The 19,283-nt window shown below is 46.1% G+C and overlaps 1 protein-coding gene across 2 annotated transcripts in view; it reads left to right on the forward strand.

Moving 5' to 3' along the window:
- The window catches only part of CCZ1 (CCZ1 homolog, vacuolar protein trafficking and biogenesis associated), a 31,196-nt gene extending 11,913 nt beyond the window's left edge, over positions 1-19,283 (forward strand). Inside the window, exons 8-16 of one of the 2 annotated variants that reach the window (XM_080830461.1) lie at positions 939-1,020; positions 2,898-2,959; positions 3,256-3,367; positions 9,620-9,653; positions 10,281-10,364; positions 16,220-16,307; positions 17,292-17,450; positions 17,724-17,851; positions 18,931-19,277. In XM_080830461.1, coding sequence (XP_080686587.1) covers positions 939-1,020; positions 2,898-2,959; positions 3,256-3,367; positions 9,620-9,653; positions 10,281-10,364; positions 16,220-16,307; positions 17,292-17,450; positions 17,724-17,851; positions 18,931-18,986 — 805 coding nt within the window. In that variant the 3' untranslated portion in view covers positions 18,987-19,277. Of the gene's footprint in view, positions 1-938; positions 1,021-2,897; positions 2,960-3,255; positions 3,368-9,619; positions 9,654-10,280; positions 10,399-16,219; positions 16,308-17,291; positions 17,451-17,723; positions 17,852-18,930 lie in introns of both variants that reach the window. The other variant, XM_080830462.1, reaches the window with a different exon arrangement.

Consider the following 19,283-nt stretch of genomic DNA (forward strand, 5'->3'; position numbering starts at 1 on the left):
CAGCCCTGGTGGTTTCCGTTGTGGACGAGACCTTATGAAAGTTGACCTGGAAGGGAGAGAGGCGGGAGAGGAAGAGGGGTTGGTGAGACAGCACTGGAAAAACCTCAGGAAGGGAACAGCACATACTTGCCAGGGGAAGCCGAATTTTTCTAACAGATGGTTTCACTGGGAAAAGAAGAGACGGCCTCTGGAATATGGTGTAGAGGCTTGATTTATAATAAAGTTGGATTTCATCATAGGATTTTTTTTTCCCCCGGTTGCGTTGAATAGAAAAAGAATCAGACACAGGCTCATGGTCTGTTTATATCCCTACCTAGAAAACTGATCTCAAATAGGGTCTGCTGCCTGCTAGTGTCTCAGCCCTATTTCCACGTGCTACTTACCCTTGCCTCATTTCAGATTAGACTTGAAAGGTAGACCTGAGAGTGTGTTTCATTCTCTCCCTCCTCTCTCCCTACACAGAAGTCATAGAATTAAAACCCACATCCGTTTCCGAGACCGAGCAGGAGCGTAGGCCCCATCGGCAGCACGCCAGTGTTCCCCGGGAGGCTGGGAGGAAGCATGTGGCATGTCTGTAGAGCCTGGAAAGCGAAGCGAAATCTGCTACCTGGAGTGGAGCATGGTGGCTGTTAACGTTCCCTGAAGAATCCCACCTGAGGTTCAAGCAGGGAATCGAGTCAAATCAAATCAGACCAGTGACTGTTTGTTTAAAATGGCGTATAGAATACAAGATGACACAGACGTAGCCTTTGCCGGCTCAGGGTAAAGTGCTAGCGGCAGACTAGTTTAATTCATTCCCTTCTGGAACTTCCAGTCCAGGAAAGGGCTTCTGGGTACAATTAAACAAGTAAACAAGAAGAGTGTTACTATGATCTGAGCCACAGGAAGACAGAAGACCAGTTCCAGGCTTTTAACACCATGCTTTTCTGATGTTTCAGGAGTGGGTTAGAACAAGACGACATGAGAATTTTATACAAATACCTCACCACGTCTCTGTTTCCAAGGCATATCGAACCTGAGGTACGGCCGCGCACTGGGCTCCCTCCCTCCCCTCCAACCCCTGCCTCTGTCTGTGTGTGTTTGTATGTTGTATGTGTTACATATGTACGCAAACCTGGGCTGGAGGGCGGGGGGTTTGGGGGAGGAGGGTGAAGTAACGCGTTGGTCGGTGGCGCAGCTCTGATCTGTATGTTACATTGCTAGTGTGATATGTATGTGGTTGTGTACCCGTTAGCGCAGAAAACCATGCATGTCAGCTCTTCTTCCTTTCTTTACATTCCAATACGATAGCAAGGGTGTGTTTTTAAGAGGAGCAGTTCATTGAATAGTGGAGAAACAGGTTTTAGGCAGGGTTCTGGGAACTTGAAAACACCTGGGATCTTTGACAGAAGAAAGGTGAATCCTGTGGGCTTGTCACCTACACACATGAGATGTCATTCAGTGGATGTTCTCTTGCCTGCCTGCCTTTTCCACTGTGCTACTTACTTTCCCAGTTTTCTGCAGAGACCTGTACGTAATACTGCAGCCTTGTCCCCAGAGTGTCCTTCTGCCACTCTCACTAGGTTGGAGATAAAAAATATCCATAGCCCACGAATCATTTTGGCCTAGATGCATACATGCACTGGCTTGTTCTCTTCCCTCCCTCTGTTTAAGGTTGTGACATGAAACAAGAAAAAAACCTCTTTGATAAGAAAGTGAAAGCCAGGTTTTAAGAAGGACCTGGTCCTGCACATAGGTCCTTCGTAGGCAGTTTGAGTACAGTGGCTCATGTTTCTTAAGTACGTACTGTGTCCCAGCACTGTCCTGAGTGCCCAGCAAACATGCGTTATCTCCTGGCATCCTGACAACCATCCCGAGTAGGATAACTTCTCCCCACCTTACAGACAGGACACTCAGGCTGGGGGTGCTTACAGACAGGACACTCAGGCTGGGGGTGTTTAAATGGCACACCTGGGGTCACCTAGCTGGGAAGCGGCAGGGCCATGACTTGATCTCGGGATCTGCCTGAGGCTAAAGCACCTCCTTAACATCCACGCCCTCAGGAGGCTTTTCCGTGTGTGACTGTGTGGCTGCCCCAACAGAAAACTCTGGTCCTTTATTATCTGCCCAAAGAGCAGGGCTTAGAAAGTAGGAAACCACAGGATTCGACACAGCAGAGTGAGTGTGGACACATGAGGCCTTCTTTTTCAGCACAGACTGCCTCTGTGAGCGTCAGATACCCATTTTTACTATTGGATTTAGAATGTTTTTCAATCTTTTCTCTGTGGTTATATGCTAAAAATTTTATATAGACTAAAAGACATCAGAATTTTTTTTAGAAGAATGAGAGGTTTCCGCTAACATGACTATTGGATTTGGATTTTTTTCCCCCTTTCCTGTGCCTGTTGAAATAGTACATCTTCATCAAGAGTGTTAGGCGTGTGCTACGAATACCAATCCGGGAGGAGGCGTGATGTCCTGGCTGAAAGCTTTGATGTCAGACAGTCATGGGGTTGATGCCTGGCCGTGCTGCTTAGGAGCCGTGTGTGCGGGGGAACTTCTACTAACTTGAGTTTCCACAACGAGAAAATAGGAAGAGTGTGCTGCCTCTAGGGTCCTATGAGGTGGTCATTGCCTAGCATACATTAACCCCATGGGTTATTTCGGTTATTGCTGAAAAAGGAACTAAATCATTAGATGGAGTTCAGGGTACAATGAAGTTTTGATCGTTCTGGTTCATATCAATGCACTCTTTATGTAGCTCCTGTAATCCCCTTCCCTTTTATTGGTGGGGAGGAGTATGGGTAAATGAGACAGGGAAATGGCATGGAGCCCACTAGTAGGTATAAATGTGGTTTTCAAAGCTTCAAAAGGAGAAAATCTAATAAGTCATTTCTCAACGTTGACTTTGTTTACAGTTGGCGGGAAGGGATTCTCCAATAAGGGCGGAGATGCCAGGAAATCTTCAACATTATGGAAGGTAGAACTTCTGGTCTTTGATCTACAGTATTGGATTTCATTATCTTTTTTGGTAAAGGTAAAATCAACTCTGAAATTACCTTTGTGCTATTTACTGGCAGCTGTTTACTGCAGTGGAAATGCTGTTGTTTCCAGTGAATTAAAACTTTATCAGACTCTGATTTGGTGCTTTCCAAGTAGCGTCTGGCTTCCCAAAAAGAAAATGAATCTATATTAAGTGGGAATATATCCTGTTTTATGTATTCCTGTTTATCACTTACCTAATTGAGTTGAGTCATTTCTGTGCTTGCTTTTCAGATTTCTTACTGGACCCTTGAACCTTAATGATCCAGAAGCAAAATGCAGATTCCCCAAAATTTTTGTAAACACAGATGACACTTACGAAGCACTGCATTTAATTGTTTATAAGGTAACAACTGGTTCCCCCTCCAGCATTACAGATTAACGCGAAAGTAAATCTTTCTTGCGTGTGTACACAAGTGTGTGTGCCTACACGCCCCTGAAATATTTCTCAGAACAGATGTTGAAAGTTCTCATTATTGGAAAACTCGGAACGGGTGACCCTCTGGAACAGTGGGTTTATTTTCAGCTCCTTTTCAGTGCTTTTCTTATTAGTGAAAGAATTGCTGTCTGACGCTGTCTGAGGCTGTGATTCAGAAGCATTTGGAAGTCCTGTGCTCACACACAGAGGCCAGCAAAGGTGTGTTGCTTCGTTGTTAGATGCCTTCCGGTGTGGGACTGGCCACACTCCAGTAAATTCTGCTTTCGCGGATTGGAAAGCACAGACTTGGGGTTCTGTTACGGTAGTCCAGTTATAGCTCGGATACGTTAGCTTGGTTTTTGTAAAGGTGATTTTGGTTCAAGAAGGAAGGCTAAGCATGTGTGTTTATCTTCTTCCCCACCTGAGAGTACAATTATGTTTGAATTTGTAAAGACCTAGAAATGGTGGCGTGCGAGCACCGGGCAGAGGTGAACCTCAGTGTGAGGGATTCGTCTCTCCCTGGAAGGCAGGAAGGGGGTGTAAGTGGGGTGCTGATGGATGAAGTCTGGCCAAGGAGGAGTGGGGGGTGCACTAAGGCAAGAGCCTGCCTGCCCCCGCAGAAGCCCAGAGAAGCCCCCAGCTTAGAGATAGCACCTAAGGAGTCCGGAGTGGGAGGCGAGCTTGGAAGAAAAGGGAGTGAGTGTTGTATATAAACCAGCCAGACACCCCTTTTCCCATCCTCACACACTCACAGGCAACCGAGCACCTATTCCTGGGTGAAAGTCAAGGCTCTTTTTTTTTTTCTTCCCCGGGATCATGACCTGAGCCAAAGGCAGACCCTTCCAGGCGTCCCTCAAGGGTCCTTTTAAAGGAAAACAATCTGGGGAGCCAGAGCTCGGCCAGCGTGGGGGTGCGCAGCTGAGAGTAAGTGCTGATTGTGGGAGCCCGGTGACTGCTGCCCTCGTCCTGCCCCGGAGCAGGGCCTCCCTCCCTGGTCAGCCACGCATTCCCTCGTCCTCTAGAGCGCATGGAAAAACAAAACTAGATCTTGAGAGAAACAAAAATTTCTCTGCCAACAGAGAGAATGTCTAAAAGTTAGCATCCCCAGGGATTAGAGAAGTGTATCTATAAAACCGGAAGAGGACGACCTGAGAGTCAGGGCTAGAATAAACTTAAGGTAATTGAAAACATAATTTTATTTATTGGGGCAAGATATACATAGCATAGAATTTGCCATTTTAACCATTTTTAAGGGTATGGTTCAGTACATAAACAGCATTGGACAAACTTACCACTGTCTGTTTCCAGAACTCATCTTCGCCCAAAATTTTGTACCCATTAAAAATAACGCTTCAGGGGCGCCTGGGTGGCTCAGTGGGTTAAAGCCTCTGCCTTCGGCTCAGGTCATGATCCCAGGGTCCTGGGATCGAGCCCCGCATCGGGCTCTCTGCTCAGCAGGGAGCCTGCTTCCTCCTCTCTCTCTGCCTGCCTCTCTGCCTACTTATGATCTCTGTCTGTCCAATAAATAAATAAAATCTTTAAAAAAAAAAAAAAACGCTTCAGTCCCTGTCCCCTGAAAATATGCTTGTTGACACGAGAACTTCATTAGAAGGGTTAAAGATAAGTTGCCCTGCTTTGAATATAAGATAACATGACAAGACATAAAAATATGGAGAAAATCATTGACCACTACATCAAAAACCAGTGATGTACTGTATGTGAGCTAATTGAATTTAAATTTAAAAAATAATAATTCCTTTAAAAAGCAAAAATTTTTAAAATAAATAAAATACAAAGAAAGGATGGGAGAGAGGGATTTCCACATCTGATTCACAGAAAGTTGAAGGAGAGGAAATTAGTCAAGTGTGTTATGAGGACATATCTAGCTGAAGAGGAACACATCTCCCAGATTGAAAAGGCCCACTGAATGTCTCACACAGTGAATCAAAAAGACCCACTCCAATCCACACAGTGGGCAGTTTCAGAAATATAAAGAGAAGATCCCAGAAGCTTCCAGAAGGAAAATCAGGTCATCTGTAAATAAAATCGGCATGAGCAGCCTTTTCTTTACGGGCAGCAGATACGAGGAGACAAGGGAAGGAAGACTTTCAAAGTTTCAAGAGAGAGGGATTTTCAGTGTAGAATTCTTTGCCGAGCCCAACTGTCCCATCGCAGGCGAGATCGAAGAGAGGTGTGTTATGGCGAAAAGGCTCAGAAAGGTTACCCCATGTGTCTGGTCTTTGGGTTTGCGTGGGTTTGTATGTCAGAATCAGTGAAGAAACGAGGAACGAGAATACCTCAGAATCCACACCCGTGGCCCGGACGCTTGAGAACAGGAAGAAGGCGGCTTGCGGTGATCGAGCTCTGAGTCCGTGATGGGGGTTACACCTCAGGGACTTCCGCGGTGGAACAGAGAAATGGGGGCTCTGTTCTGGGTGCAGGGACCCCAGAACAAAAAGATGTTGCATTCATAAAATAGTATGACTGCGAGCTTTGATTAAATGTTGGGTGTTCTAAGGAATGGCCCAGGAGGAGAGAATCCCAGGGAAGATGTAGAGACGTGTCTGAAAATGAACCGTAACTGGGGTAGGGAAAAGCCCACGTCTCTAGCAAGTGAAAATCATTCTCTGAATGACTCAGGGTGATGATTTCGAACCCTAGTGGAAGAAATATCCTGGTACACTTTGTTGTTTATTGGATTTCTGATTTTAGAGTCAATCAATAGGTAGAATTTTAAATGGGATGATGGCATCACAGTTATTTTAAAAAGTTAGCTTTTTTCCAAAACAGCTTCGTTGAGATAGAGTTCACATACTGTATAATTAGCTCACTTAATGTATTCAGTTCAGTGGTTTCTCACTGCAAAGTGGAGGACTCCTCCAGACCACTCTTGCTTCTGACACACGCTGCTAGCTCAGGGGCCCCCAAGACCACCCAGGAGTTCACTAGAGGTGCTCGCAGGACTCAGAGAAGCTGGCCCGCTCCCGGCCACAGTTTATTACAGCAAAGGAGTGCAAAGGAGAGATGGCCCAGGAAAGAGGCCCTCGGGGCAGGACCTGGGAGTCTCCTGGCCTGAGCTTGACCCCTCCCTGTGGAGCTGTGCAGACAGCACGGGGCCTGTTTCTCCCAGCGACATGTCTCCCAGTGACACGTGTGGAGTCTTCCCATCCGGGGCAGCTCTCTCGAGCCTTGACATCCAGAGTTTTGACTGGGCCTTGGCCGCACAGACACAGCTGACCGCCGGTGTCCCTGGCCTTAGTCGCCAGCTCTCTGGAACTCTGCTGATGCCGTATGGGCTCGGGGCCAGAAGGGATGTTGGCCTGTGGTTTTTTCTCTCCTGAAGTCATGGTCTGGTTTTGGTATCTGCTACTACCGGCCTCAGGCTGGGTTGGGAAGTGTTTCCTCATCTCCTGTGTTTTGGAAGAGTTTGTGAAGGATTGCTGTTAATTCTTTGAATAATTGGTCACCGTGAAGCCACCTACATCTGGGCTTTTCTTTGTTGGAAACCTTCCCATGATGAAAGAGTGTCCTCGTTCTAGGTCTTACTGTCTCTTGAGTTGTTTGAGTTGTTTGTGTCTTATTGGGAATTTGTTTTACTTGTTCTTCAGTTGTTCGTATATAATTTTTCATAGTATTACAGCCTTAAAATCCCCCGTAAATTCCCCCCTGTAAAACACTAATGGTGGCTCCTCCTTTTTTTTTTTTTTTTTAAAGATTTTATTTATTTATTTGACACCCAGAAATCACAAGTAGGCAGAGAGGCAGGCAGAGAGAGAGAGGAAGGGAAGCAGACTCCCTGCTGAGCAGAGAGCCTGATGTGGGGCTCGATCCCAGGACCCCGGGATCATGACCTGAGCCGAAGGCAGAGGCTTTAACCCACTGAGCCACCCAGGCGCCCTGGTGGCTCCTCTTTAATCCCTCATTTTAGTGATTTGTATCTCCTCTCCTTTTCACTGTGTGCTTTTTGTGTTTCTTCTCCTTTAATTTTGCTCATCTTTTCAGAGAACCAGCTTCTGGTATTGATTTATTTCATATTTTTGCTCTATTCTCTATTTCATTTACTTCTGCTCTGATCTTTGGTATCTTCTTCCTTCTCTTGCTTTAGGTTTAGTTTTCTCTTCTCTTTTCCAAGGCATGAGGATGGAAGTTTAAATTCTTGATTTTGAGATCTTCCTTATTTTTCATGTATGTGTTGATGGCTCTGAAGTAAAGACCAATGCCGTTGATTCTCAGATTTAGTGGATGTTCTTAAACATTCGTCCATCTGCTGTCTGCCCTTCTGACAGTTTCTCTCTGGAAATTTAAAGTATTGTGTTGTTTTGTTGTTGTTGTTGTTTTTAAGATTTTATTTATTTACTTGACTCATAGAGATCACAAGTAGGCAGAGAGGCAGGCAGAGAGAGAGGGGGAAGCAGGCTTTCCGCTGAGCAGAGAGCCTGATGCGGGGCTCGATCCCAGGACCCCGAGATCATGACCCGAGCCAAAGGCAGGCTTAACCCACTGAGCCACCCAGGCACCCCTAAAGTATTGTTTTTTTATAATTTTCTTCAATTAGGGTGTTTGAGGATTCTGTGGAGCTCGTCATGCCGCCGTTTTGAACGGGCTCCCAGGTCCTGGTCCTCTGTAGACCACCAGTGATCTGTGTCTGGAGATGTGATGTGGCGTCTGAAATAAGCACGTAGTTAGGGAAGCAGGGTAGAGTAGGACTGTGTGTCCGCTGATGGTCACCGGGGAAGTGATGGCCTGCAGGGTTCGTTATGCTATTTTGTGTGCTTTTCTATGTATTGGAAATTCCTCGGGTTTTTAAACAGGGACCCGAAAGGCACATTTAAAAAAAAAAAACAACCTGTAAGGAGTCACACATGCAGCTGCCGGCAGGAAACCCTGTAGATGATAGACGGACGGGGATGGGGCTTCCATGTGGAGGAGTGGCGCTGTGAAACACCGTGTCGCTCAAGTCACAAGGAGGCCAGAGGCCACTCACCTCCACAAGGTAGCACCTTGGAAAGCAGAGCTGGTGGTCTCAGATGTCCTGATATCTCAGCGGAGGCTGGAAGTTGGAATCTCCGTAGGAAACTAGTGGGCCTCTAAGTCAAAGTTACAGAGAAAGAGACACATACTGGGTGGAACTCGCCTGTGGGCCACCAATGTTGCGACCTGTTTATAAGCGGGTGAGAGTTATGATTCACTTACAGAAGAGCGCACGTGTGCTTGAGTATGCCCGTGCAAAAACAGTTACGGCTGCCGGAGGCTGAGAGGGGGATGTAGGGAGAGGTGCAGGGATGGGGGACGGGGTAAGTGTGCTCGTATGAAAAGCAGCCATCCGGGAGCTTGTCCCTGCGACTGTGGCGTGAGAAGTGGGCCATTTGGGGCTGTAGGGTCACCTGTGGGGAAGCTGGAGTGGCTCTAAGCAGCGGGGAGGAAAAGGCCGATGAGGGGTCATTCCTGTCGGGACGTGAGTAGGGACTCAGCATGCCTTCTGAAGGCCGCAGTGGTCTAGAGCCAAGGTCTCCAAAACCGTTCCGGTGGCTGCCCGCGGGAACGGGCCTCGGGAGCTCTGTGGCTTTTTCTCCGAAGGCCGTATGTTCTGTGTGACTTTTTGCCACTGTGTAGTGTCTGCAGTAATACGTTTAACCATGTCTGGTTATTTGATTTATGGTCTTGGTTGCTGTAGCCAGTGTCACCGCTGCAACATTCACTATCATGAAAGGGGAGACAAGGGGACATTCATCTACTGGGGCGTTTTAACTGTGTTCATGGAAACTTCAAAGATACGCAAAAATAGACTAGAAGAATGAATCCCCAGGCGCCCATCACACAGCTTAATTTAATGAACAGCATGCTTATCTTCCATCTGTTTTCCCTGTGTGGTTTTTATGTTATTTTATTTTTTTGCTTGCACATGTTAGATCATGTCATTTCACTTGCCAAGGCTTCATTTTGCATGTCTAAGGAGGGCATCTATTTCCACCTAACCACCGTGTTATTAGCACACCTGGCAGGATATACACTTTCCTTAAAGTTCTCTGCTCTCTAGTCCATATCCAGATTTCTCCAGTTGACTAAAAAATATCTTGACCAAGTGATTCAAGTCATAATTCAGGAGAGCCACTGCACTGGGTCATCGAATTTCTTTTGTATGCCCTTTTTTTTAATCCTTGGTTTGTTTTCTCTTCCCAGGCCATGAGTGCAGCTGTGTGCTTTATGATTGATGGTAGGTACACACCTGTATCCGACTTCAGCCCGTGTAGATAAGCCTTCTCTCTTTACGCTTTGCTGTGCTCTGTCCTTAAACAGTAAACATGTTGTCATAGAGGCTCTATTAAGCACGGCTCCCCTCTGTGAGCTCTGCCAGAGGACTAGCTCTGTCTCATATTTTTAAAGTCCTAGCCTACCTGCTTCCTAGCAGTTGGCCGTGGGCACCTTTCTCCGCCTCCCTCCCTGTGAAGTGATAACAGGAGTACCTTTTCCAAAGGGGGCTTAGGGGGTTAAATCGGGTCACGTTTGTAAAGCACCGGAGGGCTGCTGGCCCCTGGGTGCTGTGTGGTGTGTTAAATACTTGATCTTCTTCGGCCAACTTACCACCCCACGGGGTGTGCTTTAATTGATATTCACAATGAGATAGGTCTTCGACTCTTGTACACTTTAACTATAACTAACTTTGACTCTCCTGTTTCTCTTCTCTTTGGGAGGGGAGGGAGAGCCAGTCATTTAATTGTTTTATTTTCCTGATCCGTAAAGTTTTCATTGGAATACTGTAATTAAGACCGTTAGATGAATACTGACCTTTTCAACCCAAAGAATTCTAAAACTTACTGGTATTTTTTAAATTACTCGTTAGCCTCTGTACAGCCCACGTTGGATTTTTGCCGAAGACTGGACAGCATTGTTGGGCCCCAGCTCACAGTGCTGGCATCTGACATTTGTGAGCAGTTTAACATCAACAAAAGAATGTCTGGGTTTGTACTTCGCTTCGTGTTTACTTTCTAGCATTTAACTGGTTTGGGAAGAAGAAGGGTAGTTTTTACTTAAGGAAATGGATGGTAATATCATTTGTGTTTTCTCTGACTCCGGAGAACAAACGTGCCGCTCAGTCCTGTCTGAAAAGCTCCCTGGGGAACTGAGGAACCGTTCCCAAGCTTTTCTGCTCCAAGATGACAGTGGGGGCGGGGTCTTCTGTGAATACCTTCCCTCAGCCCGCCCCCTGACTGTGGTGTCAAGGAGTGGGGTGGGGTGTGCTAGCTGTGCCTGTGGGCTGGACCCCATGAGGGCCACCTCACATCCCACTGGACCAGCCCGGACTGTAAATTCACACTGGCCGTGGTGATCAGCAGGACTTTGCCTCGTGCAGACAGAAAGTACCTTGCCTGTTGTACATACATGTGTGGCGGAGAGTTGGCCGTGCTATAGGCCATTAGGGCGTTGGGCCAGAATCTGGTGCCTTGAAAGACTGTAGCTCCAGGCGTGTATTGGGAGACTCCGGTTAAACTCATTTTGGTTCTAAGAACACTGGGAAGTCATTGAACCTCTTTCTACCCTCTTCCCAACGTAAAGTCATATACCATAAAGTTAATTCGAGAAACAAAAGCCCTCTTTATATGGACTTCCTGTATGTTTGAGAAGTTACTAACATGTATGAATTTATGTATAACCTGTATTCATAGTGGCCCCATGCTGTACGTATTCATCTTCCAGAAGCCCCAGCCTATAGAGAGGACACACACAGGGTCCGGGTGATAGTCCGTATAGGTTTTGTATCTGCATGTGGATTGTTACTGTCACCAGCTTACTTCGCATCAGAAAAGATTAAGCCAAGAAATGAATGTGCCTGACCACTTTGCATCTTGAGGTTTAATTTTTTTTACTCAATTTAATTAACATACAGTGTATTATTAGTTTCAGGGTAGAATTTAGTGACTCATCAGTTGCACGTAACACCCAGTGCTGCTTCAAGTGCCCTCCTTAATGCTCATCCCCCAGGTACCCCACCCCCGACCCACCTTCCCTGCAGCAACCCTCAATTTGTTTCCTAGATTTCAGCATCTCTGTGGTTTGTCTCTCGAGGTTTCCTTTTTTTCACTGTGAAACTGTCAGATTTTCATTTCTGAAAGAAGCATAAGTGAGTAAGATCTGTTTGGTATCATGCAAGTTATAAACTGCTGAGTGGAGAGAGAGAAAGTCTAGTAAGTTCCCTGCTTTCCCAACCTGCCCCCCCATCCCCGGGAGATTGCTGGACATGTTAACTGTTCTGCCTCTGCTTTCTGGGAATGTGACGGATTTTCATGAGCTCACCAGCAAATATCTGAGGAAGTCTGGCTTGTCAGGGACCTCCTATTCTGCAAAGGTCAACTCTCCTCAGGATTGTACAGCCGTCATGTCACGTATTTTTCATTTTTTTTAACTTCGGTTTTATTGTTTTTTATAATATACAAGTTTGGGATTTATATAGTTCATTTATTAGTCACTTCTTCTAGATTTCTACCTTTGGTGTCATACTCATGGCTTTCTACCCTGATATTATAAAACTATGCCATTTTTATCTCTGGTACTTTTAGGGTTTTATCTTCCATGTTTCAATCTTTAATTCACCTGGAATTTTCAAGGGCTAGAGGAAGGGCTCTGAGATTTTTTTTTCCCCCAAAACAATAGTTTGAAGAAAGGAGAGGGCCATGGACATTAACAATCTAATTTCACTAGGAAGAAGTTTTCTGTCTGATATTTTATTATGGAAATTTGCAAACAGGAAGGTGGAAAAAATGACACCGTGAACACACACACAGCCCCCTCCCCCTTAGATTCTGTACTTAACTCTTGGCTCTGTATGGTCTAGTATAGCTCCATTGCGGGGGACAGTTACTGGTAACAGAACCGCTGTGTAGTGTCCGTGGCCCCTGAAAGATGGACATCGGAAAACTCGATGGTAGAACGCACACCTTAGGGCAGTGCCAAGAACAGAGGCTCTAGAGGCATAGTTGTTCTTGTCTTTGAAAGTTGACCTTAGGGTGCTCTCGACGCATCTGAGATTTTATATGTAATGGAGCTGTCGCTTGCCAAGCTGTTAAGTATCAGCTGACCGGAGGAAAATGCTCTTCAGTACAAAAGATAATGTGCTTTTCTTCTGGAAATCCTGACTCAGATCAAACCATTTTATATACCAGTCCTAGGATCTCCACGACTCACATCCCAGCTCCTGCCCTCATTGCTGAGGGGTGAGGGGTACTGTATGAGGCAGCCAGCCATCCCCGTCCTGACCCCAGAGGTCAACGCCAGGACCCTGGTGCCTAGCTGTTCTGTTAGCCTCAACTCTCCGTGGACACCAGCTGTAGAGCTGACTTGGGGCATAAAGTTGAGTGTTGAATCCATATGCTTAAGCTGCAGTTCTTTTCATTGTTCCTTAGAAAATTGAGGTCACCCCTTTAAAGAATGGTGTGAAGTAGATTCGTTGGTCTTTCGTTTCTATTACGTGTCTGACATCTTGATTTTTTCTACTCAAGGACTTTGCAATTCAATTATTTTAAATTTTTTTGTTTTTTTGAGTGTAATTTATGTCCTTAACTTTTTTTTAAACATTTTATTTATTTGAGAGAGAGAGAGAGCAGGAACAAGGGGAGAGGGAGAAGCAGACTCCCCTCTGAGCAGGGAGCCTAATGCGGGACTTGATCCCAGGACCCTGAGATCATGACCTGAGCCAGAGGCAGATGCTTAACTGAGCCACCCAGGCACTCCTATAGCCTTAGTTTTTAAATTCAGAAATATAAATATTGGAAATCTTCTCTCATTTAGCTTGTATCTTTTTAGACTTGTACACATAGGAAAACAGTAACATATACACAGTGTTCTTTATGGATGGGTTTCTTAAACTATTGTCATGCTGTAAATCTGTACCTTTTAAAAAATACATGGCAGAGGGGTGCCTGGTGACTCAGTCCTTAAGTGTTTGCCTTCGGCTCAGGTCATGATCCCAGGGTCCTGGGATCAAGCCCGCATTGGGCTCCCTGCTCAGCGGGAAGCCTGCTTCTCCCTTTCCCACTCCCCCTGCTTGTGTTCCTTCTCTTGCTGTCTCTGTCAAATAAGTAAGTAAAATCTATAGAAAAAAAATACATATGGCAAGAACATCATTTTAAATCAATAAATATGGATCGGCCTCTCCTCTTTCAGGGCTTCACGGTACTTCATTGGATAGATGTGCTCTGTTTGTTGAATCATTGTGGCATTTGCTGGGAAGTCTGGTTCTAGACATTAGCATTAAAATAGCTCTGTATTAAGCAGTCTGGTGCGTACGTGTACGCATCCTCTTAGGAGATGTCCCTAGCATGGAGTTCTAGGGCAAAGGGAATGTGCAGTGACAATGTGGTCACCTCCCACAGGAGCCACTCATTCTCTGCGGTGTGTCTTGACGTCTGCTAGGTGCCATCGAGGTTGGCATTTCTGTCTCTTCCACCAACTGTCTGTCCGTGTCCATTGGCTCTTCCCACTCAAGTGCTTTGTATCTTTGCTTTTACGTCCACGTTCTTCAGTCATGCCACGTATTTTTTTGAGTTTGGTTTTACTATTTTTGATAACATGTCTGGGATTTATATGTAATCCATTTCGTTGGGCATCTCCTTTAGATTTCTCTTTTCCCTGGCCTACGTACAGCTTTCTATCCCAACATCATTTTTAAAATGCCATTTTCATCTGTGGTCCTTTTATGGTTTTATCTTCTGTGTCTCAGTCTAATTCACCTGGAATTTTTAAGGGCTAGAGGATGGGCTCTAATTTAAGACTTTTCCCCCCATATCGATAGTTTTCTGAATCTAAGACATTTGTTTCTGTTTCTTTCACATATTCCCACTCACCAGCCGCTTTGAATGCTGAATTTTGGAAAGGTGTGAGGAGGAGGAGGAAGTACAAAGTCACTGGAAAGGGAGACTCTTTCCTGTGAGCAATTTGTCTAATCCTTTTTTTTTTTTTTAAGATTGTATATTTATTTGTCAGATCACAAGTAGGCAGAGAGGCAGACAGGGTGGGGGGGGGGGGAAGCAGGCTCCCCACTGAGCAGAGCGCCCGATGCAAGGCTCGATCCCAGGACCCTGAGATCATGACCTGAGCCGAAGACAGAGGCTTAACCCACTGAGCTACCCAGGCACCCCTGTGTAATCCTTTTCTATCAGTCACTTTGAATACATTCGTAAACCAGCCCAGTTGCTTGGGAGGTTGATGGTGCTAGGATTTCTAGTGAGGAGTGCGCCCACTGATGGAAGGTTGGTAACGATGAGGCTCAGGACGGGATGCCAGGCAAGAGGGAAGCGAGATGGGATGGGTCTGCCGGGCTGGCATGCAGAGGGAGAGCAGGGGCGGGGGAGCTTTCTTTCCAGGGTGGAGTTCACGTGCATAGTCCAAGGGCTCAGCTGTGCCCCACTTCCCGATTACCCTAGACATGCAAAGGAGCAAGCGCCGTACTGTGTACAGTCTACACGCCGGTCAATTCAGAATCTTATTTTTCAGTTCAGTTTGTTAAGTGAGGAATAGCCATCCTCACCTAGAAGCCACGTGTGTGGCAACCTAAGCCGTCTGGAGCGAGGCCCAGAACAAGTAAAGCCACCAGATGGTCTCGGTGCTCCCAGCCAGCCATTGACGTCCGCAGGGAGACTCCACAGGCAGTCAGGCGCCTGCTGAACCGCGGATTTCCTCCATCAGTCCAAGCCTTTCCTGGCGCGCTCTTGGAGCTTGGGTGGGTTTTCACATACCTGGTCCTTAAACACTGACGTCTCCGGCAGCTCAGTTAAACGGATGCTGTTTCCTCATGGGGACCCTCCCTGTGACTCTGCCAATCACAGATACTTGGGTTTTCAGCCAATTGTAGAAGGAAGAGGCAAAGGGATGTGAAGCTGACAGAAAACAAAGTCCCCTCCAAAAACAACCACTTAAGACAGGCCCACCTTTCCGTGTTCTTTGAGGATATCGTTACTGTGCTAGGATATTTTAAGCCAAACTTCGTAACAGATTGTCAAGAAGGATTCTGTATTTCCCTGTGTTCAGTGTATTTTCTGTTGACGTAGTTAACTTTATTTAGCATGTTCTTTTTTAAGGAGGCAGGAAATTTGCATTTCTGTGTTTAGAGAAAAAAAATGCTCTGGTGTTTAAGAGGAATCGGTTTCCAGTCTTTGGAAAAGATACCAGGTGAATGTGGCTGCTACTCCTTCAAAACTTGCATACCGTTTGTTAGATGTTACTTTTGATAGAACCAGTAAGCCTATAGGATGAACATTATCCTTGCTGTTTTTATTGTGATCTGGTCTCTCCTCTTTCTTTCATTAAGAGGACAAGTTAATAGTGGAAAAGCAAGTAGCAGTTTTTCTACTCCTGTTTTTACGTCCTCCTCGTGGAAGGCAGAGTGGAAAAAGGCCGCATTGGTCCCTGTCTTAACTACTGGATAGCATTTGCCAAATGTAAATTTCCATCAGGGGTACCAAAGAGGTAATTTAAATCTTCTTAGAAGAGTATCTTACGTAACTCTAAATGAGGGAAAGAGGGAGGCCACAGCAAGTGTTTTGGGGTGACACAGAACAGCCAGGACTGTAAGCCTGATTGCGGCTGGGTAGACGTTTGCCCGGACAACGAAATGCCCAACTCTTTCCAGCTGTCTTGTAAATGTTCCACCTTTCCAAACAGTGTTTCTTGTAGTTACACTTGCTTTTCTTAGTTTTAGGGGCTTACTAAAAACATATTCTGGTTTTGTTAAGAATTCTCTTTTCATTCTCCTGGACACTAAGCCATCCACATTCTTTCTTTGCCTAGATGTAAAGTATTACAGTAGTAACCCACTTTTCCGGAGGTCGGATTTCCGGTACCCTCAGCCCACCAGAACATGGCTGCTAACCCTGAAGTAAGCAGAGAAGCTTCTGAGCCCCCCAGTGGCAGGGCTGCTCAGGCTGTCACCACACCCCAGAGTATAACTGAAGTAAGGGTGCAGGGAGGGCGGGAGGCCCCGGGAGCTGTGGCCTCACTGTCGGAGCGGCTCCCTCAGGAGTCCAGACTCGGACCTGGGAGGCGATGTGGTAGCCTTGTCCAGTCTTTTCAAATAATAGAAGGTCTGTTCCAATTAAAATATTCGTTATGCTTCAGCAGAAAAGCCTAATAAGTCTTAGAACAGTCTCTCCCTCTCGGGTGGTGAAAGCTTTGTTACAGGAGTAAGCTTCGATTCTGTGGCAGTTTACATCCAGGGAGCGCGTTCATTCCGCAGCCCCGCGGGATCACGGAGCCGTGACTCTCCTGAAACGGGTCAGCAAACAGCTTCTGCAAAGGGCCACATAATACGCGTTTCAGATTTTGTGGGCGGCACGTGTTGCAAGTGCTCCACTGTCGTTGAAGCGTGGAAGTGGCCACAGGCCGTATGTGAATGCATGGGTGTGGCCATGGGCCGCTAAAGTTTAATTTAGAAGAACGGCCACTTTTGTCCCCCAGGGCCACTAGTCGTTTGCTGACCCGTCTGCCGGAAGACAGGTGGCCTGTGTGTAGTTTGCATCTGTTTTTAAAAATTCAAAATGCAGAGCATAATCAAGTGTTTGCCATTGCTAAAGCACTATTATTGAGAAAATCATCACAAAAATGGTTATAATACTGGTTTTTCAAAAAGATAAACTTGAGCTTTCTGGAAAATTCCATCATATTGAATACTTCACGGTTACCAAATAAGTTACTAGTGGACGAGGAGCCTATTACATCTTAACTAAGATTCTCGATTTGAAGGCCCAGCCATCGAAAATACAAGGCCTTAGCCACATGGATTTAAGGTTTTAACAATGTAATGCTATTGTTTGGATAATTATTCTCTGAGAAATGTTACCATTTTAATGACATGTTTTCACAGGTCTGAAAAAGAACCCCAGTTTAAGTTTATCTACTTCAACCATATGAATTTAGCCGAGAAGAGTACAATTCACATGAGGAAAACGCCTAGTGTATCACTTACATCCGTGCATCCGGATTTAATGAAGATTCTGGGCGACATCAACAGTGATTTTACTAGGTAATTCTGACAACTTCTCAACTTGGGTGTTCCCTTTCTAAGGAGGGAAGCAGCACTGAAGGAATCCTCTTCAAAGTGGAGTGGCCCAGAGCCACCTCAGAGGGTCCCCCTTCCGAAGAGATCAGGAGGCCCGAGAGTCACTGGTCACTTGCACGTGTCTCCCCACAGTTTCCAAGTGACTGGCTTCCAGTTTCTGGTCTTAGAGTAGATGTGTCTGTTTGCTCCAGCTAACCCTTTAACAAACTGTTGCATTTTGGAACTTGTGTCTTGCAGGGTGGATGAGGACGAAGAAGTCATTGTGAAGGCGATGAGCGATTACTGGGTTGTCGGGAAGAAGTCTGACCAGCGGGAGCTGTATGTTATTCTGAACCAAAAAAACGCAAACCTGATTGAAGTCAACGGTAAGTAGGCTTTGGTACTTGGGTGCTGTCCGTTTGGTGTGCCTGGAAGCCTGCTAGAGAGCGAGTCACGACGGTGGGGAGTTGAGCAGATGCCCGTTGCTTAAAGGAAACCGTGATTTGATCCATTCTGTGTTCTTCTGTTGCAAAGTTCCTTGAAAAAGTGTGTGAAAGACTTCCCTGTGTTACAGGAGATTTGGCAGTGGCCGAAGGAAAATTTTCTGTAATGCTAAAGGAAAAAAAAATCCCATGGCTTTATTCATTGTGTATTAAAATGTCCACTTTTATTCCTGGTGATGAAGAGACAGCGGCAGAGCCATCAGGTTCACCCGGCAGGTCACAGGGCTCCCCCGCACCCCCACCCAGTTTGTGTCTGAGCGGAGGGATGGCGTGGGACCTCCCTCCTGCCTTCCAGCCCTTGCGGTCTGGTCCCGGGCCAGTGCATTGTGGCTGATCCTGACAGCTGCTTGAGCTGGAGGAGGGGGCGGTGTCCCCTTCACTGCCTCGGGCTCCCTGGCTGCTCTGCTCCAGCGGGCCGGCTGGGGCAATGGTCTAGATAGGAGATGAGTTGGTGTGTGGTTTCGTTTTCTGCACAAGTCTGCTAGGACACAGGACATTTTTCCCATCTTAGTACTTGTAGCAAGAGTCATGTGCATTAGCAACAGGCACCCGGCACAGGGGGGTACTGGGAGTCATGGTGATGCCCCCTCTGGGGAGCACCCGAGCCCCGGCCCAGGTGGAGGCTCGGGTCCCTGGAGGGTTGCACCAGAGTGCTCAGTGGTCCCCCGGCCCGTGGGTGTGTCAGGGGCTTGCGCCTCCCCAGGCTCGGAGGAGGAACGCTGTGTGCCACCGCACTGAGGTCTTGGGGCACACGGGGCTTTGTTGTCCTTTCTCTTGACTGATGAACGCTTCTGACCTAGGCCTTGGAGGGGAAAGGTCAGTAAATGGGGACATTTCTTCCCAACTGTGTTCCAGAAGAGTTGAAAGTACTAATGTATATCCTGTAACCTTTAAAGTGAAAACCTCGGTTTCTCACCTCCCTGTTTTCTGTTTTTTGTTTTTTGTTTTTTGTTTTTTTGCAGAAGAGGTAAAGAAACTCTGTGCAACGCAGTTCAATAACATATTCTTCTTGGATTGACCCATAACGGTTCGCCAGAACATCTTCTCAAAAAACAACTCAGCAGGCGTTTTGTTTACCACTGCAGGTTCTCGGTCATATTACTGACTGAATTAATGACAATAGTAAAGCAATACTTGCTTTGAAGAATCAAATTTCTACTCAGTCTGATGATCCGCTGGGGTTTTTAGATTTTAAATATTTATGTGGAAATAATTAAAGGTAGTCGGCTACATCTCTTTCATTCCATTCTTTTGACATTATGTGAATATTTTACTGGAAAATAAGACGAATAAATTGTTAAGGTTTTTAAAATTC

Source organism: Martes martes (assembly GCF_963455335.1).
Source record: "Martes martes genome assembly, chromosome: 18".
Taxonomy (NCBI): Eukaryota; Metazoa; Chordata; class Mammalia; order Carnivora; family Mustelidae; genus Martes; species Martes martes.